The following is a 19,990-nucleotide window of genomic DNA, read 5'->3' on the forward strand; positions in this document are numbered from 1 at the left end:
AACAATAAACATGATATAAAAGTATCTTGAAAGACAAATCATTACCATTTGAACGGCACTGATATACTGCTTTTGCTCCACATAGATGTGTGCTAAGTTCAACCACACATCACTGATATCTGCTGTTGCTTCTCTTACTTGGGCAAATACGTCACGAGCTTCACGAAAATATCCTTTGTGGGCCAAAACAGCTCCTAAGGGTATATAAAAAGGTTCACCTTTAAGAATTTTCTAAGGCCAGGTGTGGTAGCTCATGCCTGTAATCCTAGCACTCTGGGAGGAGTGGATTGCCTGAGCTCAGAAGAGTTTGAGACCAGCCTGAGCAAGAGCGAGACGCTATCTCTAAAAAAAAAAAAATAGCCGTACATTGTGGCAGGCACCTGTAGTCCCAGCTACTTGGGAGGCTGAGGTAAGAGAATTGCTTGAGCCCAAGAGTTTGAGGTTGCTGTGAGCTATGTGATGCCACAGCACTCACTCTACTGAGGGTAACAAAGGGAGACTCTGGCTCAAAAAAAAAAAAGAAGAATTTTCTAAATGTAGCCAGAAAAATAACTAAACGTCCTTTTTTTAAAGCAACTACATTTATTATATTTGGAGAAAAATTCAATCTACAAACATTCCTCCAAAAGTATTCATTTCACAAATCCTTAGGGGTACTGAAGTTGTATAATCACCTATGCCATTAGCAGCATACAGATTCTTTGCATCATTTCTGAGTACTTGTTTGTAGATGGCCAGAGCACGATCTTGATGACGCTTTTCCTATAAAAGGAAACAAGCTTTATTAAAAAAAAAAAAAAATCCAAACAAAAATGCAGAGTATCAGTTTCATTTAAAAAGAAAAAGAGGTACCTTTTCTCGGTCTCGGGTGGGCTGATGCAAAGTCTGGAGCCACACGTTGCCAAGAGCTAGCATAGAATATGTGTCACTCTGTGTGGATGGCTGTTTTAAGATCCTCTCAAACTTCTTCTGGCCTGGACCCCATTCTTGTTTTGCCAAATGAAGATTTCCAATTAAAGACCAAGCATCTGGATGATCCTGAAAGACATATAATAGGAGTTAAATCCATAATTTAGATTGAGAGAGATCAATCCAATCAGCTTTCCATAATAGCTGATTACTGAACAGCTGAGCTACAGTACAATAGTGATTTTCAAACTGAGATAAAATCAATTTGGTGTGTGGTTATCAGAAAGATAAATCAAAAGAATGGAATAGAGTAAAAATACCAGTGTTTTGGCAAGAGCAAATAACGATTTGTGAAAGTTTTGTTTCAGTTGTTTGTATACACATGTATGTCAGTACCAGGCTATGATGTGAAATCTATGTCTTACTTTGGTCCACAATCAAAAAGTTTAGATGGCTGTTATGATTTCATTCAAAACTCCAAGAAACTATAATTCTATAACTTTTTCTCATATCAAGCTAACTAATTTACAAGTAAGGTAAACTAGAGTGGGTAAAAGACACATGAGCCAAGTCACATTTGCTGAAGTGCAGGTGAAGGAACAGGATGGGAGAAGGGAAGGAGGAGGAAAATAGAAGGGATATATTTAAAAAATATATTTCCTATTTATTACACGATTAATAATGCAACCTATTATGCTCTTTAGTATCTTTTTATTTTTATTTTTTGAGACAGAGTCTCACTATGTTGCCCTCAGTAGAGTGCTATGGTGTCACAGCTCACAGAAATCTCAAACTCCTGGGCTTAAGCGATTCTCTTGCCTCAGCCTCCCAAGTAGCTGAGACTACAGGTGCCTGCCACAAGGCCCAGCTATTGGTCATAGTTGTCACTGTTGTTTGGCAGGCCCAGGCTAGATTCAAACCTGCCAGCTCCAGTGATTGTGGCTGGCGCTCTCAGCTGCTGAGCTACAGGCGCCGAGCTGTTCTTTAATATCTTTAACAACTACATAAAAGCAAAACAAAAAAAATGAAACCAAGAAGATGCCAAGGTTAGTAGAAACGTAACAGCCATTATATGGAAAAACTGATCTATAGGGAGAAAAAAGTAAAATAATTATTTCTCTAACCTAACAGTTAATATTACCAACCTGATTAATCTGAAGAGCTTCCTTAAACCAATCAGAAGCCTCATAAAAGTTTCCTTTATCTCTGGCCATGGCTCCTAGGCGCAAATAGCCTGAAATGTAAAAACACTTTACATTCAAAATATTAGCTATAAAAGAATCATAACTTTAAAGTCAAACTTTCGAAACGACTGGTTTTTGTTAATATATCTACATAAGGAACAAAAAAGTCCCAGAGGTTAAAAATAAAAAATCAAACATCAATCCAATAAATTAAACAGTAATTTGTGTGTGTGTTTGGTGGGCCCAGGCTGGATTCGAACCTGCCAGCTCAGGTGTATGTGGCTGGTGCCTTAGCCGCTTGAGCCACAGGCGCTGAGCCAATTTGCAGCTATTTCTTTTGGGCTGGGGCTGGGTTTGAACCTACCACCTCTGGTATATGGGGCCGGCACACTACTCCTTGAGCCACAGGCGCCACCCATTAAACAGTAATTTTGTCACCATCAAGTCTTCTTGTTTGAAAACTAAGATCGATCTCCTCTACTCTATTCCTTTGGTCTAAATTCTTATCTCAATCTAAAGTATTTAAAAATTTGCAGTTGGTCTGTATTTCCAATTTCTCCCAATGCACACCATTGTCAATTTATTTTTTATTTTTTTGAGACAAAGCCTCAAGCTGTCACCCTGGATAGATGCTGTGGCATCATGGCTCATAGCAACCTCGAACCCCTGGGCTCAAGCGATTCTCTTGCCTCCGCCTCCCAAGTAGCTGGGACTACAGGCGCCTGCCACAACACCCGGGCTATTTTTTGTTGTTGTTGCAATTGTCATTGTTGTTTAGCTGGCCTGGCTCAGGCTCGAACCCACCAGCCTGGGTGTATTATGTGTTCGGCGCCCTACCCACTGAGCTACAGGCTCCACCAAGCTATTTTTGGTTGCAGCTATCATTGTTGTTTGGCAGGCCTGGGCTGGATTTGAACCCACCAGCTCAGGTGTATGTGACTGGCACCTTAGCTGCTTGAGCCACAGGTGCCAAGCCGTCAATTTTCTTTTTTTATTTTTATTTTTTTTGTAGAGACAGAGTCTCACTTTATGGCCCTCGGTAGAGTGCCATGGCATCACACAGCTCACAGCAGCCTCCAACTCCTGGGCTTAAGTGATTCTCTTGCCTCAGCCTCCCAAGTAGCTGGGACTACAGGCGCCCGCCACAACGCCCGGCTATTTTTTGGTTGCAGTTCAGCCGGGGCCGGGTTCAAACCCACCACTCTCGGTATATGGGGCCGGTGCCTTACCAACTGAGCCACAGGCGCCACCCAATTATCTTTTTTTTTAAAAAGCTGCTTGCCGGGCGGCGCCTGTGGCTCAGTGAGTAGGGCGCCAGCCGCATATACCGAGGGTGGTGGGTTCAAACCCAGCCCGGGCCAAACTGCAACAAAAAAATAGCCGGGCGTTGTGGCGGGCGCCTGTAGTCCCAGCTGCTCAGGAGGCTGAGGCAAGAGAATCACGTAAGCCTAAGAGCTGGAGGTTGCTGTGAGATGTGTGACGCCACGGCACTCTATCAAGGGCAGTAAAGTGAGACTCTGTCTCTACAAAAAAAAAAAAAAAAAGCTGCTTGCCATATGGCAAAATAGTAAAAGCATGGATTACTAGTTAGAATACCTGGGCTTTTACTTTGGTTTTTCCACTTAAATGACAATAATGTACCACACAGATGTAAGTTGTTTTTTCTAGAAAATGACATTCTCCTTGAGGAACCCCATCAAATCAATTCAAATTCAGTCTAGCCTTCAATTAAAATCTTACTTATTTTAAATCACCTCTGCATCCACAAAAGCATGCTAGATGCCAAGTTAAAGGCTCCCGATTTGACTATAATAGAGTCAAAATATCATGCTTTAGGTTCTTTTAAAGACAGTACATTATATAAATTATATTTATTTATTTATTTATTGAGACAGAGTCTTTCTTTGTTGCCCTCGGCAGAATGCTGTGGCATCATAGCTCACAGCAACCTCAAACTCTAGGGCTTAAGTGATTTTTTTGTCTCAGCCTGCCAAGTAGCTGAGACTACAAGCACCCACCACAGCACTCAGCCATTTTTCTTTTTTAGAGACAGGGTCTTGCACTTGCTCAGGCAGGTATTAAACCTGTGAGCTCAGGCAATCCACCCACCTTGGCCTCCCAGAGTGCTAGGATTACAGGCATGAGCCACCACACACAGCCTATAAATTATATTTTAATTAAAAACTGTTCACATGGGAGGCATCTGTGGCTCAAAGGAGTAGGGTGCCGGCCCCATATACTGGAGGTGGTGGGTTCAAACCCAGCCCTGGCCAAAAAAAAAACTGTTCACAGTTTACAAGGTACAAGGCAGAAAAGTTAAACTAGGAAATTTTACTAATAATTGTTTGAAGAAAAACATCTCTCGCTCAATATTATAAACACAGCAAAAATGTTTATATGAAATCAAAGTATGAGAGTTATAAAGGTAAATCCATTTGCAAACATGCTGAGGAACTGGCAAAAGCTTCATAAAATCAGCTGACCCACTGAAGCCTAGTCACTGAAATCTGGTCCAACTAGTTTTAGTTATTTCTTTTATTGCTTAGCATAAATACAAATTAAGCTTCATCTTTTAAGGACACAAATTTGCCTTGAAGAAAAGGGGACATCAGAACCTTTATACTTTTTTTTTTCTTTTTTTGAGACAGAGTCTCAAGCTGTCGCCTGGCTAGAGTGCTGTGGTGTCACAGCTCACAGCAACCTCAAACTCTTGGGCTTAGGCAATTCTCTTGTCTCAGCCTCCCAAGTAGCTGGGACAACAGGCGCCCACCACAACACCCAGCTATCTTTTGGTTACAGTTGTCATTGTTGTTTGGTGGGCTCGGGCTGGATTTGAACCCGCCAGCTCCAGTGTTATGTGGCTGGTGCCTTTGCTGCTTCAGCTGCAGGTGCTAAGCCAGAACCTTCCTACTTTTTACTACTGGCTCTAAGAAAGTTCTTTTTTTTCAGGAATAAAGAAGTTATATTACATAAGAAAGTTTAAAATTCTTACAGTCAACATAATTAGGATGTTCTCGTAAGATGTTTTTATACAGTTTTTCTGCTTCATGAAATTCACACATCGCCTCATACAGCCTGGCTAAATTGTACGATGTTGTAACAGATATGGCATTATAATAATGTTCATCATGCTCAGCTTCTGCCTTTGCACGATCCAATGATGCCAAAAAATATTTCTATGAGAAAGAAAAATTGTACTGTTAAGAGTTAGCTGATTCATCTAAAAAAAGGTGTACATTCAACTTGATCACCTATTAAAAAAAAAAAAAAAAAAGGAAATATTCCTATTTCCCTACCTTTGCCTCTCCTAGGTTTCCAAGTCTAAAATGGAGGGCACCCACGTTATTCAGAATCTCTGGGGGGACATCGGCCTGCACTTTCTCCTGAAGGATTCGTGTTGCTGTTCCATAGGCTGAAAGGGCACCCTGTATTTACATGGTTAATAAAATATAAGTGAAAATGGAAGAGAAACACTACTGCAGACTTACAAAAAATACACTGTGTAGGAGATAAACATCATTACTAAATACCTGTATGTCAGTCTGTTCTAAGATTTGTGCCAATTCAATCCAAGCTTCAACATCATCAGGATACTGTTCTGTGACCTTTTTCAAATGGCCCTAGAATGAAGAGATTAAAGTAAATCATTCCATCTACAGCCAGTCAAAATAAAAGTGATGTCTATTTAAACCTACTTAATCAGTCAACTGTTTCTTATCTATACTAAAAGAAGCACGGCTAACAAAACTGCTTCTACAGTATCTCTACTAGCAATAGCAAGAAATGAGGAATGCGAGTCTAAGGATAGCTAACAGAAAATAGCTAAGACTTAAAATGTACCTTGGCAATATCTCGTTTTTCTTGATCTTCTGAGGCAGCATAGAGAGAGCCAAGGATTTTCATGGTTTCATAATTATTAGGATAAGCTTTCAAAACTTTCTCAAAGCACTGAGATGCATTTTCTTTGTCACCTCGATAAATATACATTTGTCCCAAACCAAAAAATGGTAGCACAAAAGAGGACGAGGCAAACTGTGTGGCTTGATAGTAGTACTGAAAAGCTTGGTCATAATCTTCCTAAAAAACGAAAATAAAATAGGACCAACAATATGCACAGAAGTGTAAAAAGGACCTAAAAAACTATAAATAAAACAAAAGGATTAGATATTTAGAGAAGTTACAAAGTTATCTTACCTGAACATGGAATGATCTAGCCAGCTGATAACAGCTTTCCGCTTGCATAGCTTCCACTTCCGTATTATGGAATGCATGGAGAGCCAGGTGCTGGACTTTACTATAATCCTGAATATTGAAGATTAGCAAATCAACTGAGTGAATGCTTAAGATTAGCTTGCGTAGCTGTTTTACCTTAAACAGTAACACTTCATTTACCTAAAAGATACATTTCCATCTTCTTCCTATTTGCCTAGTACTCTAACAATTATAGCCTAACCAATAATTCATTATGATAGGGGAATGTGCTTCTAAAGCCAGAGCAGAGTAAAGCATTTTGGTCAATAGCTGTGTAACCTTAGAATCTAGGGCTTAGATATTCAGGTATTCCTTATAACTATTATTCATAACATTGCAGCTATTATGCATGACAACACTACAGTTATTATTGAAGACTTTTACCTAAATTGCTATTTAATGAATTTAAAGTTCTTAGTACAATTTAGTACCTTGTTTTGATATGGTAGATTAAATCTTCATTTTTTTTTTTTTTTTTTTTTTTTGAGATAGAGCCTTGGGCTGTCGGCCCTGGGTAGAATGCCGTGGCATCACAGCTCACAGCAACCACCAACTCCTGGGCTCAAGGGATTCTCCTGCCACCACCTCTCAAGTAGCTAGGACTACAGGCACCTGGCACAATGCCCGGCTATTTTTTGGTTGCAGCCATCATTGCTGTTTGGTGGGCCCAGGCTGGATTTGAACCCACCAGCTCAGGTGTATGTGGCTGGCGCCTTAGCCACTTGAGCTACAGGCGCCGAGCCAAAACTTTCATGTTTTTATATACAAACTTTGTCAGTGAAATCAGGAGGGTTTTCACCAAGACAGCAAAACTGTGGTATTTTAGGTCTCTTTGCTGTCTTGGTGAAAACCCTCCTAAGCCCCTTGATCACTTCCTCATTTCTCTATCATCACTGGGTGGAAACCTTTATTTTTACATTTAAATTTGTTTACATGCCTGTTCTTTTCATAGAAAAAAAATCCCTTGAGTGCAAAACCCATGTCTTAGTCATCTACAGAACCCAACTTCAGCATTGGATATGGTATAAAGGGTCAATAAGTTATTAAGTGAATGAATGAATGAACAAATAATACCCACCTCCAGGTAATACAATCCAGGTAATACAATCTCTAATATGGAGGAAAAAAAAACTGAACAATTTCAAATATCTTTTCATGTTAAAAAAAAAAAACAAACAAGTATTAATATAGTACAGATAAAAACCCCAGAGTTTAAAAATAAATGACTTCTACCTTTTTGAAGAAAAAGTGATTTGCCAAATGGTTCAATACCATTGGGTTGCTAGGATCAATAGTATAGGCTCTGGAAAGAAGCTGGACGCCATTTTTGATGGAATCAGCCTAAAAGAAAACATTACAACAAAGTGAAGTGAAAACATTACTTAACACTTTTCCAAAGTTTTCCTTATAGTCACAAGAAATAAGATTATGTAATCCTAAATTCAAACACCAAAATATAGCTCTTACTTTAGTTAATCTTTATTGGGGTTAAAACATTTCAAATGGTATATTACCAAATTGTTACAATGTAGTTTTCTTAACAAGCTTAATTGTAGAAGCACTCCTACTATAACGGACACCCTATACTCTGATGTTGGGTGCATATAATAAATATATATTTGATATCACAGCCTTAAGTAATCTACTGCTGACCTCTAGGGCAAATAATAGAAAATATACTATAAAAATTTACCATTTTCAACAGCTTCATTGAACTTTACCAAGTTGTCCACTTTAAATGAGTGGTATATATGTTATGTTGAGAGAGACAGACAGCAGCTTGTGCCACTTCACCATATGACAGGAATTAGAAACCTCTTAGGAGATTCTAAAATTCAAAAAGCTCTAAAGTAAGTTTTTTGTAATCTTGGAACAAACCCATTTAGTATCAATACTTTATCTGAATTGTGAGGCTATCCTATTATTAGTGTGAACAGTCATTCGTTTTGCCACAGAAATGGAAGTTTGCTTTCAAGGGTGTTACATATCATGCGGTACAGGTACCCTATTACCTTTCTATAATCCTGATTTCTAAGACAAATATGTCCCCCAGAGTGTTTAGAGGCTATAAGACTGACAAATCAGTAAGGAACCAGATAATCTTTTTACTTACATACCTCTTTATTGTTAAGTTCTAGAACAGCCAGTCCAACCAATGCTCCCACACACTTGGAATTGAGTTCCAGGGCCCTGCTGAATGCCAGACGAGCTTTCTCTAGTTTGTTAAGTTTCACAAAACAATGACCCATTCCTAAACGAACTTCCGCTAGGAGAAAAAAATCAAAATCAAGTCATTCAATCTAGGGCATTTTTTTAGGGTTCAATTTAATTACAAAAATTATTAAACATTTTCTTTTATGGGTTGCAAAAGCCACCAAATTAACTTCAGTGTAACTATACTATAAAATATTTTGGTTTACCACCAACCTGGTTTCACTGAGGGTTAGATCATACCATTCCCCACCCTCTCTCCTACTGGACAGCTTTCTCACCATAGAACAGACCTATAACATTGGTATTTTTATTGTCTTCTAAACATCCCTGCTACACTGTACCTTCAATTTCTCATTTTTGAGGAGTGTTTCCTAAACAAAAAACAAAATTTCCATGAAGGCTTTATAAATATTGTGACTGATTAAACGCACATATTGTCATTCCCCTTAGAACTATGCTTACACATGCTGCCCCATTTCAAGGCTAGGCCAAATCCAAACCTGTTCCCACTTCCTTTCCTCCCATTCTCTCTTTAATCCACTCCACCATCCCAGTAAAACAGCTTTTATCAAGGTCACTAATGATTTGTATGCCACTAAATCCAATGATCAATTCTCTCTCCCTAAATTCCCTGGTCTAACAACAGAATTTGACACTGCTGGTCACCTTTGCTGGCAACATTTTACATTTGACTTCAAAGACACTGAATTTACTGTTTTCTTCCAACCCCTCTGGCTTATTGTACCTGATTCCATTAGTGACTCTTCATTTTCCTGATTTCTTAATGTCAGAGGGCTCTAGGGCTCCATCTGTAGCCCTCTTTTCTATCTATACTCACTCCTCGGGGGACCTCACATAGTCTTAAGGCTTTATACATCATATTGATGATTTCTAAAATAATTACTTCAGGCCAGGCCTCTTTCCTGAATTCCAGCCCTTTTGATCTCTTCACTTAAACGTCTAAAAGGCATTTCAAACTGCTCGTCTAAAATTAGTTCATCTCAACAAAAATAAATAAATAAAATAAAATTAATTCATCTCAAACTATTTCCTAAATGTAGTAAAATGTAATTCCACTTTCCTAATTGCTTACGCAAAGAAGTTACCTTTGACTTTTCCTTTCTTTGTCTCACACATCACATCTACTCTATTAGCCCTCCCTCCAAAATATATTCAGAACTGACCACTTATACCACTCCAGTGACAGCCCCAGTCATCTCTGATCTGCATGACTCCAAAGCCTTCTCCCTGGTCTCCCTACTTGTTCTTGGTCTCCACACCCCTCTAGTCACAACTCAAAAACTCAAATGATCCTTTTAAAGTAAGTCTGATTATATTAGTCTTTTGCCCAAAGCCCTCTAATGGCCTCCCCCATTTGTGTCAGAGTACCTGCTGAAGTCCTCATAATAATCTATGACGCCTGACATGATTAATCCCTGCTTACATCTTTGAGCCCATTTCTTTCTTTTTTTTTTCTGTAGCTTTGTACATGTAGTATAATTTGAAATCAGGTAGTGTGAAGCCTCCAACTTTGTTCTTTTTGCTCAATATTGCTTTAGCTATTCAAAGTCTTCTGTGGTTCCATACAAACTTCAGCATTGTTTTATGTATTTCTTGAAGAATGTCATTGGTATTTTGATAAGGATTGCATTGACTCCATAGATCGCTTTGGGTAGTATATTTTCACAATATTAATTCTTCCAACCCATGAGCATAGAATATCTTTCCAATTCTTTTGTGTGTGTGTGTGTGTCCTCTTCAATTTCTTTCATGAGTGTTTTATAGCTTTCCTTGTAGAGATCTTGCACTTCTGAAGTATTTTTAGTAGCTATTATAAATACAATTTCTTTCTTTTTTTTTTTAATTATTGTTTTCTGTTTTATTCTTTTTTTTTTTTCTAATTTTTTTTTTGGCCAGGGCTGGGTTTGAACCCACCACCTCTGGCATATGGGACCGGCACCCTACTCCTTGAGCCACAGGCGCCGCCCTTCTGTTTTATTCTTATTCAATTTTTTTTTTTCTTTTGCAGTTTTTGGCCAGGGCTGGGTTTGAACCCGCCACCTCCAGCATATGGGGCCGGTGCCCTACTCCTTTGAGCCACAAGCACTGCCCCTACAATTTCTTTCTTGATCTCTTTCTTGGATTGAGCACTGTTTGTGCAGAAACATTACCAATATTTTTGTTTCTGAGACAAGAGTCTCACTCTGTTGCCCAGGCTAGAAGGCCATGGCATCAGCCCAGCTCATGGCAACCTTAAACTCCAGTTTAAGCAATCCTCCTACCTCAGCCTCTCAAGTAGCTAGGACTACAGAACACCTGCCCCAACACCGGGTAACACTGCTGATTATATGTTGATTTTGTATCCTGCAACTTTACTAAATTTTATTGGTTCTAAGAAGATTGTGTTGGAGTCTTTAGGTTTTTCTTTTTTTTTTTGGCCAAGGCTGGGTTTGAAACCGCCACCTCCAGCATATGGGGCCGGCGCCCTACTCCTTTGAGCCACGGTTTTTCTAAATATAGGTACATGTTGTTGTAGAACAAGGATGATTTGGCTTCTTTCTAATTTAAATGCACTTTATTTCTTTCTCTTGAACTTTCTGACTTTGAACTTCTCGCACTCTGCTGAATAAAAGTGGTGAAAGTAGACATCCTTGTTTTATTACAGATGTTATTAGAAAGGCTTTATTTTTTTCCCCATTCAGTATGACATTAGCTATGGGCTTGTGATACATGGCTGTTATCAGGTTGAGGAACAAATTCTCTCTCTTTTTTTTTTATAAGTTTTTTTTTTGTAGAGACAGAGTCTCACTTTTTCGGTAGTGCTGTGGCGTCACACAGCTCACAGCAACCTCCAATTCCTGGGCTCAGGCAATTCTCTTGCCTCAGCCTCTCGAGCAGTTGGAACTACAGGTGCCCACCACAACGCCCAGCTATTTCTTTTGTTGCAGTTTGGCTGGGGCTGGGTTTGAACCTGCCACCCTCAGTATATGGGGCCGGTGCCCAACCCATTGAGCCATAGGCACCGCCCGGAACAAATTCTATGTGCAATTTGTTGAGGGTTTTTGTCACGTATGGATGTCGGATTTTATTTATTATCCTTTGAAATAATCATATAGGGTCATCCTTCTTTCTATTGATGTGATGTATCGCATTTATTAGTTTGCATATGTTGAATCATACTTGCACCCCTGGGATGAATCCTGCTTGATCACGGTGAATAATTAAAGTGTTGTTGAATTCTCCTCGATAGAATTTTATTGAGGACTTTTGCATGTATGTATATGTTTAGCAGGGATATTGGCCTTTAGTTTTCTTCTTTTGTTGTGTCTTTCTCTGGTTTTAATATCTGGGTAATGCAAGAGTGTTCTTAATATTGAATGACACAGTATGTTCACAATGTTCAAATTCATTCTTGCCCCTCCCCCCATCCTATCTTTGAGCCCATTTCTTACTACTCTTTTCTCTTACTCTCTTCATTCTAGATACACTGTCCTCTGTACCTTTTCTGTGTCCTTTCTGGGAATAATCTTCTCTCATGTATCTGCATGGCTTTTTTTTAGGTCTTTACTCAAATGTTACCATCTCTGATGGATTCCCTAGTCACCTTTTCTAAGCAATTCCCAATGCATTTCATATTCCTTTCTGCTTTATTCTTCTCCTTACCCTTACTCATATCTTACATAGTACGTATGTTACTCATTTATCTTCCCCACTGAAAAATGAATTCCGTAAGGGCAGGAACTTTTGTCTCTCTGGTTCTTACTGCATTGTCAGGGCTTATAGCAGTGCCTGGTATACTGTTGTTACTCAATAAAAATCTGCCAAATGAATGACATTTTGGGGGAAAAAAAGTACAAAGAAAAAGATTATTACATGATCCACTATCCAACTTTTGAAACAAACACAAAACTAAAAAAAAAACTCAACTTTGCCATTTCAATGATTCAACAGTTACTATTTCACAACTAACTTCACAAGCAACTGGCAAACCCTCAACGTTTTAGATGGGTCATACACAGCTTAGACCTAAAATAAAGTTTTTCTCTTACCTGGACATCCAGGGTTAGTACGCAATGCTTTCTTATAGTAAGCAAGAGCTCCTCTGTAATCTTTTTTGTTGAATGAAATGCAAGCTTTACCTGTAACAATTGTAAAAAACAAAGGCACAGTGCCTGATTACAGAGCACAAGTCTACTCTACTTTCTACTAACTCTACACACAGCTCTCAGTAAGAAATACTTGAAAATAGTGAACATAAATTTCATATTAAAAAATTTGTTTCTCATAAAGGTATACTAATTCATGTCTAAAAATAGAAAATCCGGTGATGCCCATAGTTCAGTGAGTAGGGCGCTGGCCACATACACCCAGGTTGGCCGGTTTGAACCTGGCCTGAGCCAGCTAAACGACAGCTGCAACAAAAAAATAGCCAGACGTTGTGGAAGGTACCTGTAGTCCCAGCTACTTGGGAGACTAAGGCAGGAGAATCGCTTAAGCCCAAGAGTTGGAGGTTGCTGTGAGCTGTGATGTCACAGCTCTCTACTGGGGGCAACATAGTTAGACTCTGTCTCAAAAAGAAAAAAAAAAAAAGACAGAAATAGAAAATCCTTTAACAGATTTTTCTTTTTGAGACAAAGTTGCTCAAGCTGGCAACCAGTGGTATGATCATAGCTCCCTGCAACCTTGAACTGCTGGCCTCTGGCCTTGGCATCCCAAAGAAACTCTTGTCTTTATGTTAACATGTTACAAAGTAATAACTGCAAGAACTTGAAGTTGTCTAAGCAGAGACTGTTTATGGAGTGAATAATAAAAATTATTTGTAACTAGTATGTATTTTATTTTACAATTTCAACAATAATTTGCTGTAGGTAGTTTCATTTTTAACATGATAAAGCTCTTTTACTTTGCTATCAAGCTGAGTTACTAGGGAGCCATTATAAAGGGATATATTCTAGTTATATGGTGGGGAAAAAACAGATTCCTAAGAGATCACTTACCAAGAAGGGCTGGAATATTATTTGGAGACTGGTTGAGTACAAAATGAAACTGTGCATCAGCTTGATCCATTTTGTCACCTTCAAGTAGGCAGAAGCAGGCTCTTCCCAACAAATGGTTCTGAAATATAATGTATCATGTTAGATTTTTACCCCTAATTGACGATGCCTACCTAACACTAAAATAAAAACCATACAGGAAGGAGGCAGAGTATAAGGCAAATTCCTATATCAACATAGTATGTTTAACCACCAATAAGCAATTCTTAGTTACAAAATGAGAAATTATCCTGAAACACAAGTTTCCTGTACTAATAGCAATAACAAAAGGAAAAGATCAAATTCCTTAAAATATTCCTGAAATTCACCTAAAGATGTTGGAATTACTGACTCAATGTATGGGTAAGTTTCATAAACTAAATTATCCCACATTACCTCGACAGTACAAGGACAAAAAAAATTGCAGTTTTAATGAGGGACCCTTCTTGTTACTGACTTTAATCAACCTTATTATTATTATTATTTTGAGACACAGCCTCAAGCTGTCACCCTGGGTAGAGTGCCATGGCATCACAGCTCACAGCAACCTCCAACTCCTGGGCTCAAGCGATTCTCCTGCTTCTGCCTCCCAAGTAGCTGGGATTATAGACGCCTGCCACAACATCTGGTTATTTTTTTGGTTGCAGCTGTCATTGTTGTTTGGCAGGCCCGGGGGTGGATTCGAACCCACCAGCTCAGGTGTATGTGGCTGGCACCTCAGCCACTTGAACCATAGGCACTGAGCCTATTGTTATTATTTTGAAACAGTCTCACTATGTTGCCCTCAGTAGAGTGCTGTAGTGTCACAGCTCACAGCAACCTGAAACTCTTAGGCTTAAGCAATTCTCTTGCCTCAGTCTCCCAAGTAGCTGGGGCTACAGGTGTCCACCACAATGCCTGGCTTTTTTTTTTTTTTTTTGTAGTTGTCATTGTTTGGCAGACCTGGCCGGGTCCGAACCCACCAGCCCCGGTTTATGTGGCCAGTGCCCCAAACACTGAGCTACAGGCACTGAGCCTAATCAACCATGTTATATATTAAAAAAATCCTTTCAAAAAAGTCTGCCTACCACACACATTTTGCTTTCATGTGGTATTTTCTTTCCCCATTCATAAACTGAAATTTGACTTATTTTACCTGATCATACATAATAATTTTATCAGCCATTGTATACAACAAGGTGGCTTGTGTGATAAGATCCTTCTTATTGTCCTTATTCTTTTCTTTCCGAGCCTGTTGTACGTAATAGGCTGCCAATGTATCCAAGCAGGTCATCTGGTCTTTTTCATGGTCTCTATAGTCCAAATTACCATCTATACGCGCTGCTTCTAACAATTTTACAAACTCTTCTGTTTTTCCTTGCTTGTAGTATTCCAGCTATAAGGGAAAGGATCAAATCAGAATAACTAAGCATATGTCCACATAATACGTTGTTTGCAAATGTTTAAGCTTTAGTTGTAACAGCAAAAAACTGGAAATGATTCAAATGTTGATTAACAGGTGAATGGATAAACAAGCTATGGTATATCCATATAATGGATATGTGTACTACTTTACAATAAAAGGGAATGAACTACTGATACATGCTACAACATAGATAAATCTCAAAATAATTAAGCTGAGTAAAAGAAACCAGACCAAAAAACAGTATGTATGGTGGATTCCATACATACTGTTGGAATGTATGTACTGTTGCAGAAAATGCAAACCCATCTTTAGTAGCAAAAAGCAAATAAGTAATATAGTTGCCTGGAACTGAAGGGGTGAGGGAGGAGAAGGAAATGGAGGAAACTTTTGGGGGTGATGGATACGGTCACTAATCTTGATTGTGGTGATGGTTTCATAGGTACATACATACTAAGTATGACAAATCTTATCAAATGGTACACTTCAAACATGCAATTTATTTAAGGTCCACTAGAATTTTAAAAAGCTGTTAAAAAAAACCCTGGAATCATTAAAAATGTTTCCACTGTTTATCTAGCAATAGTTGATTTCAAACTAAAATTTTCAAATGAACAGAGCCTAAGAGAGAAAGCAATAATGAAAGGTATACATGCAGTCTCCGGGTTATGAATAAGGTTCTGTAAGTTTGTTCTTAAGTTGAATTCCTATGTAAGCTGGAACAGGTATATTTACCTATAATCTGTAATAGCCACTGTTTCTAAGTGCAAGTCATATGTCAGTCAGATCTTTGTAACTCAGGACTTACTACTGTAATAGCCTCCATCCATAAGTGTGTGTGAGTTGTACATAAGTCAAATATTTGTAACTCAGGGACTGCCTGTAAAGAACTCTAAACAGAAAACTTGGGTTCTGGTTCTAGATCTAACAAAAACTGCCTGTGACTCTGGACTTACTAAGAACTTCCCTGGGCATCTGTTTCATTTATAAGTAATAAAAGGAATACCCATAATTTACTAACAACTACAGGTCACATACCAGGCTAGAAACGTCACCTAAAATTTTCTAATCTCACAAACACCCTATGAAGTAGGTACTAACATCCCCACATTTTAGATGAACAAGATCAGAAATTAGATCATTTGTGTAAGGTCACATATCCAATTAGCAGCCAAATTAGGATTTGAACGAAGGCCTAACTCTAAAGGCTACACTCTTTTTCCTATAAAAAACCTCTCTCCCACAATGTTTCATCAATTTATTCTACCATAGTTGCTCTGGTAATCCTCCATTATTCCAATTTTCATGCAAATGCTGTTAAGGAAGGGGTATGTACTAACTTACTTTTTTTGAGACAGAGTCTCAGTATGTTGCTCTCAGTAGAGTGCTGTGGCATTACAGCTCACAGCAACCTCCAACTCTTGAGCTTAAGTAATTCTCTTGCCTCAGCCTCCCAAGTAGCTGGGACTACAGGTGCCCACCACAACGCCTGGCTACTTTTTTTGTTGCAGTTTTGTCATTGTTGTTTAGCTGGCTGGGGCCGGACCCGCCAGCCTCAGTGAATGTGGCTTGGACCATAACCACTGTGGTACGGGCGCCAAGTCCAAAGTTACCTTCTTGTTTTAAAAAATGTGGGACAAAGATTATTGGCTTTGTCTCTGTGGACTAAGAAAACCTGGAACTTCAAGTAAGAAGGTACTGCTTACCATGAAAGTACTTCCCTGTAAATCCACGTCCAAAGGGAAGAAACCTACGGCAGATTTGTGCACTCAATACAAGCCCAATTCCAGACCTACTTCTCTGACCCTTTAGAGCAGGGGTCCTCAAACTTTTTAAACAGGGGACCAATTCACTGTCCCTCAGATCGTTGGAGGGCCAGACTGTAGTTTAAAAAAAAAACTATGAACAAATTCCTATGCACACTGCACATATCTTATTTTGAAGTAAAAAAATAAAACGGGAACAAATACAATCACACTGCCTCATGTGGCCCGCAGGCCGTAGTTTGAGGACCCCTGCTTTAGAGCCTCCTATGTATCTTTATGTGAAAGAAACCTGTGGCACACCTGCTTAGGAGCTATGATTATAGTATTTATATTATCTATAAAAAAGAAACATCAGTATACAACTGATGCTGGCGGGGTGAAGGGTATAAAATTTTAGGCTTGCTGATTGGATTTTCATCAGAATCTCTAGTAACATTCATATTACAGAGGAGACCAAACAAGACAAAAAACATAAGCCTGAGAAAGATCGTAGAAAGGAGCACATGTGGGTTTGCCTGAAATCTCTGGAGTATTTTAAGGGAAATGTTTTGCTGTTCTGGTTAACAGTGTGAAGTAGCAAGGTTTACATCATAGCACTTTGTTTCCTCTCAGCCCATCTATAAACTATAAGCCAGGCTTTACTGAATAATCACTAAATACCACATAATCAAATATTCACTATAGAGTACTATTTTACTTAAAGGAATTTTTGCCTTTACCCACATATATTAATTTACCAGTATAGTAGTCATTTAGGAAACTGTCCTATTGTTCCAAACACAATAGGTCAGTTTCTCATACACAAGGTATGCTTAATTTATTTACCATGTACCCAAGTTACCTATATCTGAAAACAGAAACCACATACAGATATTTTCCTAGTCGACACGTAAAAAAATATTTGCTACATAAATACTGACCGCCAAAGCAATCCATATGTGCAGTTGTGTGTGTTCTTGCTTCAGAATACTGATAACTTCGTCCCCCTCCGGTAACTGATCAAAGTCAAGTTCAATGACCTAAAACACAAAATGTATGTTTTAACTCCCACTTCTAAAATTCATATTTCTTCTTTAACTGGTATTTTTCTTGACTATCCATCAATGTGCATATACACAGAGCATGTGTTCACTTCATTAGGGCTGAGCTAGTAAATTTTTTTTTTGAGGCGGAGCCTCAAGCTGTCACTCTGGGTAGAGTGTCCTGATGTCACAGCTCACAGCAACTTACAACTCCTGGGCTTAAGCAATTCTTTTACCTCAGCCTCCCAAGTAGCTGGGACTACAGGCACCCGCCACAACACCCGGCTATTTTTTGGCTATAGTTGTCATTGTTGTTTGGCAGGTGCAGGCTGGATTTAAACCCACCTGGTGTATATGGCTGGTGCCTTAGCCTTCAGAGCTACAGGTGCTGAGCCAAGTAAATGTTAATATTTAAGGAACACGTGTTAAATAGATACTATAATATTAATGTAAAAGCATAGAGAACCAAACAAACCCTACTGGTTGTCCCCAAATCACTAGAACTATAATATGCTACAAATGCTCTGCTTCCTCAAAAATAACAAACCAAACTCTGCTTAACATAACATTCCAAGTGAAGTGCAGATAAGCACCCTAAACACTTTGATGCCATAGGTCTGATTCCTTGAGAAGCTAGATTCCTTGAGAAGCTAGACTCAACTTTGCCATGCAAAGTTGAATGGCACTGTACACATTAATCGTGGAGGCAGAATTTGCGTGTCATAGACTCTCCTAAATGCGGGCAAAAAAAATAATAATAGGAAAATGTTAGGGAATTAGAGGTAAAAGCTACACAACTTTGCGAATATATTAAAACTATCACATTTTATGGTTAAGTGAATTATATTTCAATACTGGGTCTCAAACAAATAGAAAACAAAACAAAAATAAGAGTATGAAATATCCAAGAACGTCAAAGCTGAGAGCTTTACTCAGAAAAACCATAGGCCATCCAAGAATGAGGCGAAGGAGAGGAGGGTTAATTCTAGCAGCACACAACAGCGGCTAAATCTTGGGCTCCCTTTCCCGCTGATGGAGTCTTGTATAGAGAACAGTGTGCCCTGACAGACTCGAGTTTCTATGCAAGAAGAGGAGACGCTCCTCCCTAAATACTTCCACGGAAGACACTGAGTTTGGGCAGGACATAGACCACGGTGACATGGGCCGCCCACCTCTGTAATCTGTGAGGTGCCTCCCACCCCTGCTTCCGTGTATTAGGAAAAGAGCAGAGCACTGTCAAACACGAACAGGTTGGAAAGGAACTTCCAACAACTCCTCGGAGTGGCCCCGAGGCTGCAGCGACGCGGTTGTCCCCAGTCTGGGAGGACACAGGGGCTGAGGAAGGAGGTGATCAGAGCTCGGCCGAGGATTTCTATCTCGGCTCCTGGGGCGCGAAGGTGCTCTCGCCTCGGAAACCAAGTCCAGCGAAGTCAGGGGTGGGGGCGGGTTACACAAGTTCACCGCCCCCACCCCCTCCACAGTCGACACCTACCTCGTCAGTGTCCCGGAGGGGAATCTCAATGGAGCCCCGCGACATGATGGAACAAGACGGCAAGCGGGCGTCTACCCCGCCGCTCCACAGCCGCTAGTCTTCGCTTCTGGCAGGTCCGGAGGGTAGCGACGGCTCGGGCGCTGGCCGTGACTGCCGCCCCGCGGCGCCGCCTGAGCTCAGGGTTCTCTTTCCCGTCAGCCGCTTAAACAACGAGCAGCGGACGGCGCCCGGCCACTTCCGGAGGCCCCGCCCCTTGCCCCGGAAGCACTCCTCCGCTGGTGTCTGCCCGACGTCCGTTCAGCTTTTGGCTCTGGTGTTTCCCTCTTTGGCTGGACGGTTGGTTAGCTTGTCCGCTGCAGGTGGCCGGAGAGCCTGCGGGACCTCGGGCGCATGTGGCTTCTGAGTCAGAGCCCAAGGCTGGCACAAGCCTGAATAAGAATTCGGAAGGTGTAACCGCTCGGTCCTGCCGTGGGCGGGGCGTCTGATGACGCTGACCTCTGTGGGAAGGGCCTGGCCAATCTTGTTTTCTTCTCGCTATTGATAACGATGTTCAATTGTTTATTCCACGCTTCAATCGTAACTTCATCTTTTGGCTCCTGCTATGTTGGCGTCATAGCTGTATACCTTTGTGACTCGTTTAAACAGATTTTTACGGTGAATTCTGTAATTGTGATAATTCATGTCACCTTTTTTATATTCTTTGAAGCATATAAAAGG

At 39.9% G+C, this 19,990-nt stretch overlaps 1 protein-coding gene across 1 annotated transcript in view; it reads right to left on the reverse strand.

Moving 5' to 3' along the window:
* Positions 1-19,526, reverse strand: part of CTR9 (CTR9 homolog, Paf1/RNA polymerase II complex component) — a 32,980-nt gene extending 13,454 nt beyond the window's left edge. Inside the window, exons 1-16 of the mRNA XM_053560525.1 lie at positions 19,274-19,526; positions 17,680-17,778; positions 14,727-14,966; positions 13,556-13,673; positions 12,608-12,697; positions 8,462-8,610; positions 7,578-7,685; positions 6,288-6,395; positions 5,934-6,170; positions 5,624-5,713; positions 5,390-5,518; positions 5,086-5,269; positions 2,055-2,143; positions 853-1,038; positions 675-762; positions 46-194 (exon numbers count right to left, since the gene is read on the reverse strand). Of these exons, the coding sequence (XP_053416500.1) occupies positions 46-194; positions 675-762; positions 853-1,038; positions 2,055-2,143; positions 5,086-5,269; positions 5,390-5,518; positions 5,624-5,713; positions 5,934-6,170; positions 6,288-6,395; positions 7,578-7,685; positions 8,462-8,610; positions 12,608-12,697; positions 13,556-13,673; positions 14,727-14,966; positions 17,680-17,778; positions 19,274-19,318 (2,109 nt within the window). The 5' untranslated portion in view covers positions 19,319-19,526. The remainder of the gene's footprint in view (positions 1-45; positions 195-674; positions 763-852; positions 1,039-2,054; positions 2,144-5,085; positions 5,270-5,389; positions 5,519-5,623; positions 5,714-5,933; positions 6,171-6,287; positions 6,396-7,577; positions 7,686-8,461; positions 8,611-12,607; positions 12,698-13,555; positions 13,674-14,726; positions 14,967-17,679; positions 17,779-19,273) is intronic.
* Positions 19,527-19,990: the final 464 nt, after the last annotated feature.

This window comes from Nycticebus coucang, chromosome 14 (genome assembly GCF_027406575.1).
Source record: "Nycticebus coucang isolate mNycCou1 chromosome 14, mNycCou1.pri, whole genome shotgun sequence".
In the NCBI taxonomy this organism is placed as follows: Eukaryota; Metazoa; Chordata; class Mammalia; order Primates; family Lorisidae; genus Nycticebus; species Nycticebus coucang.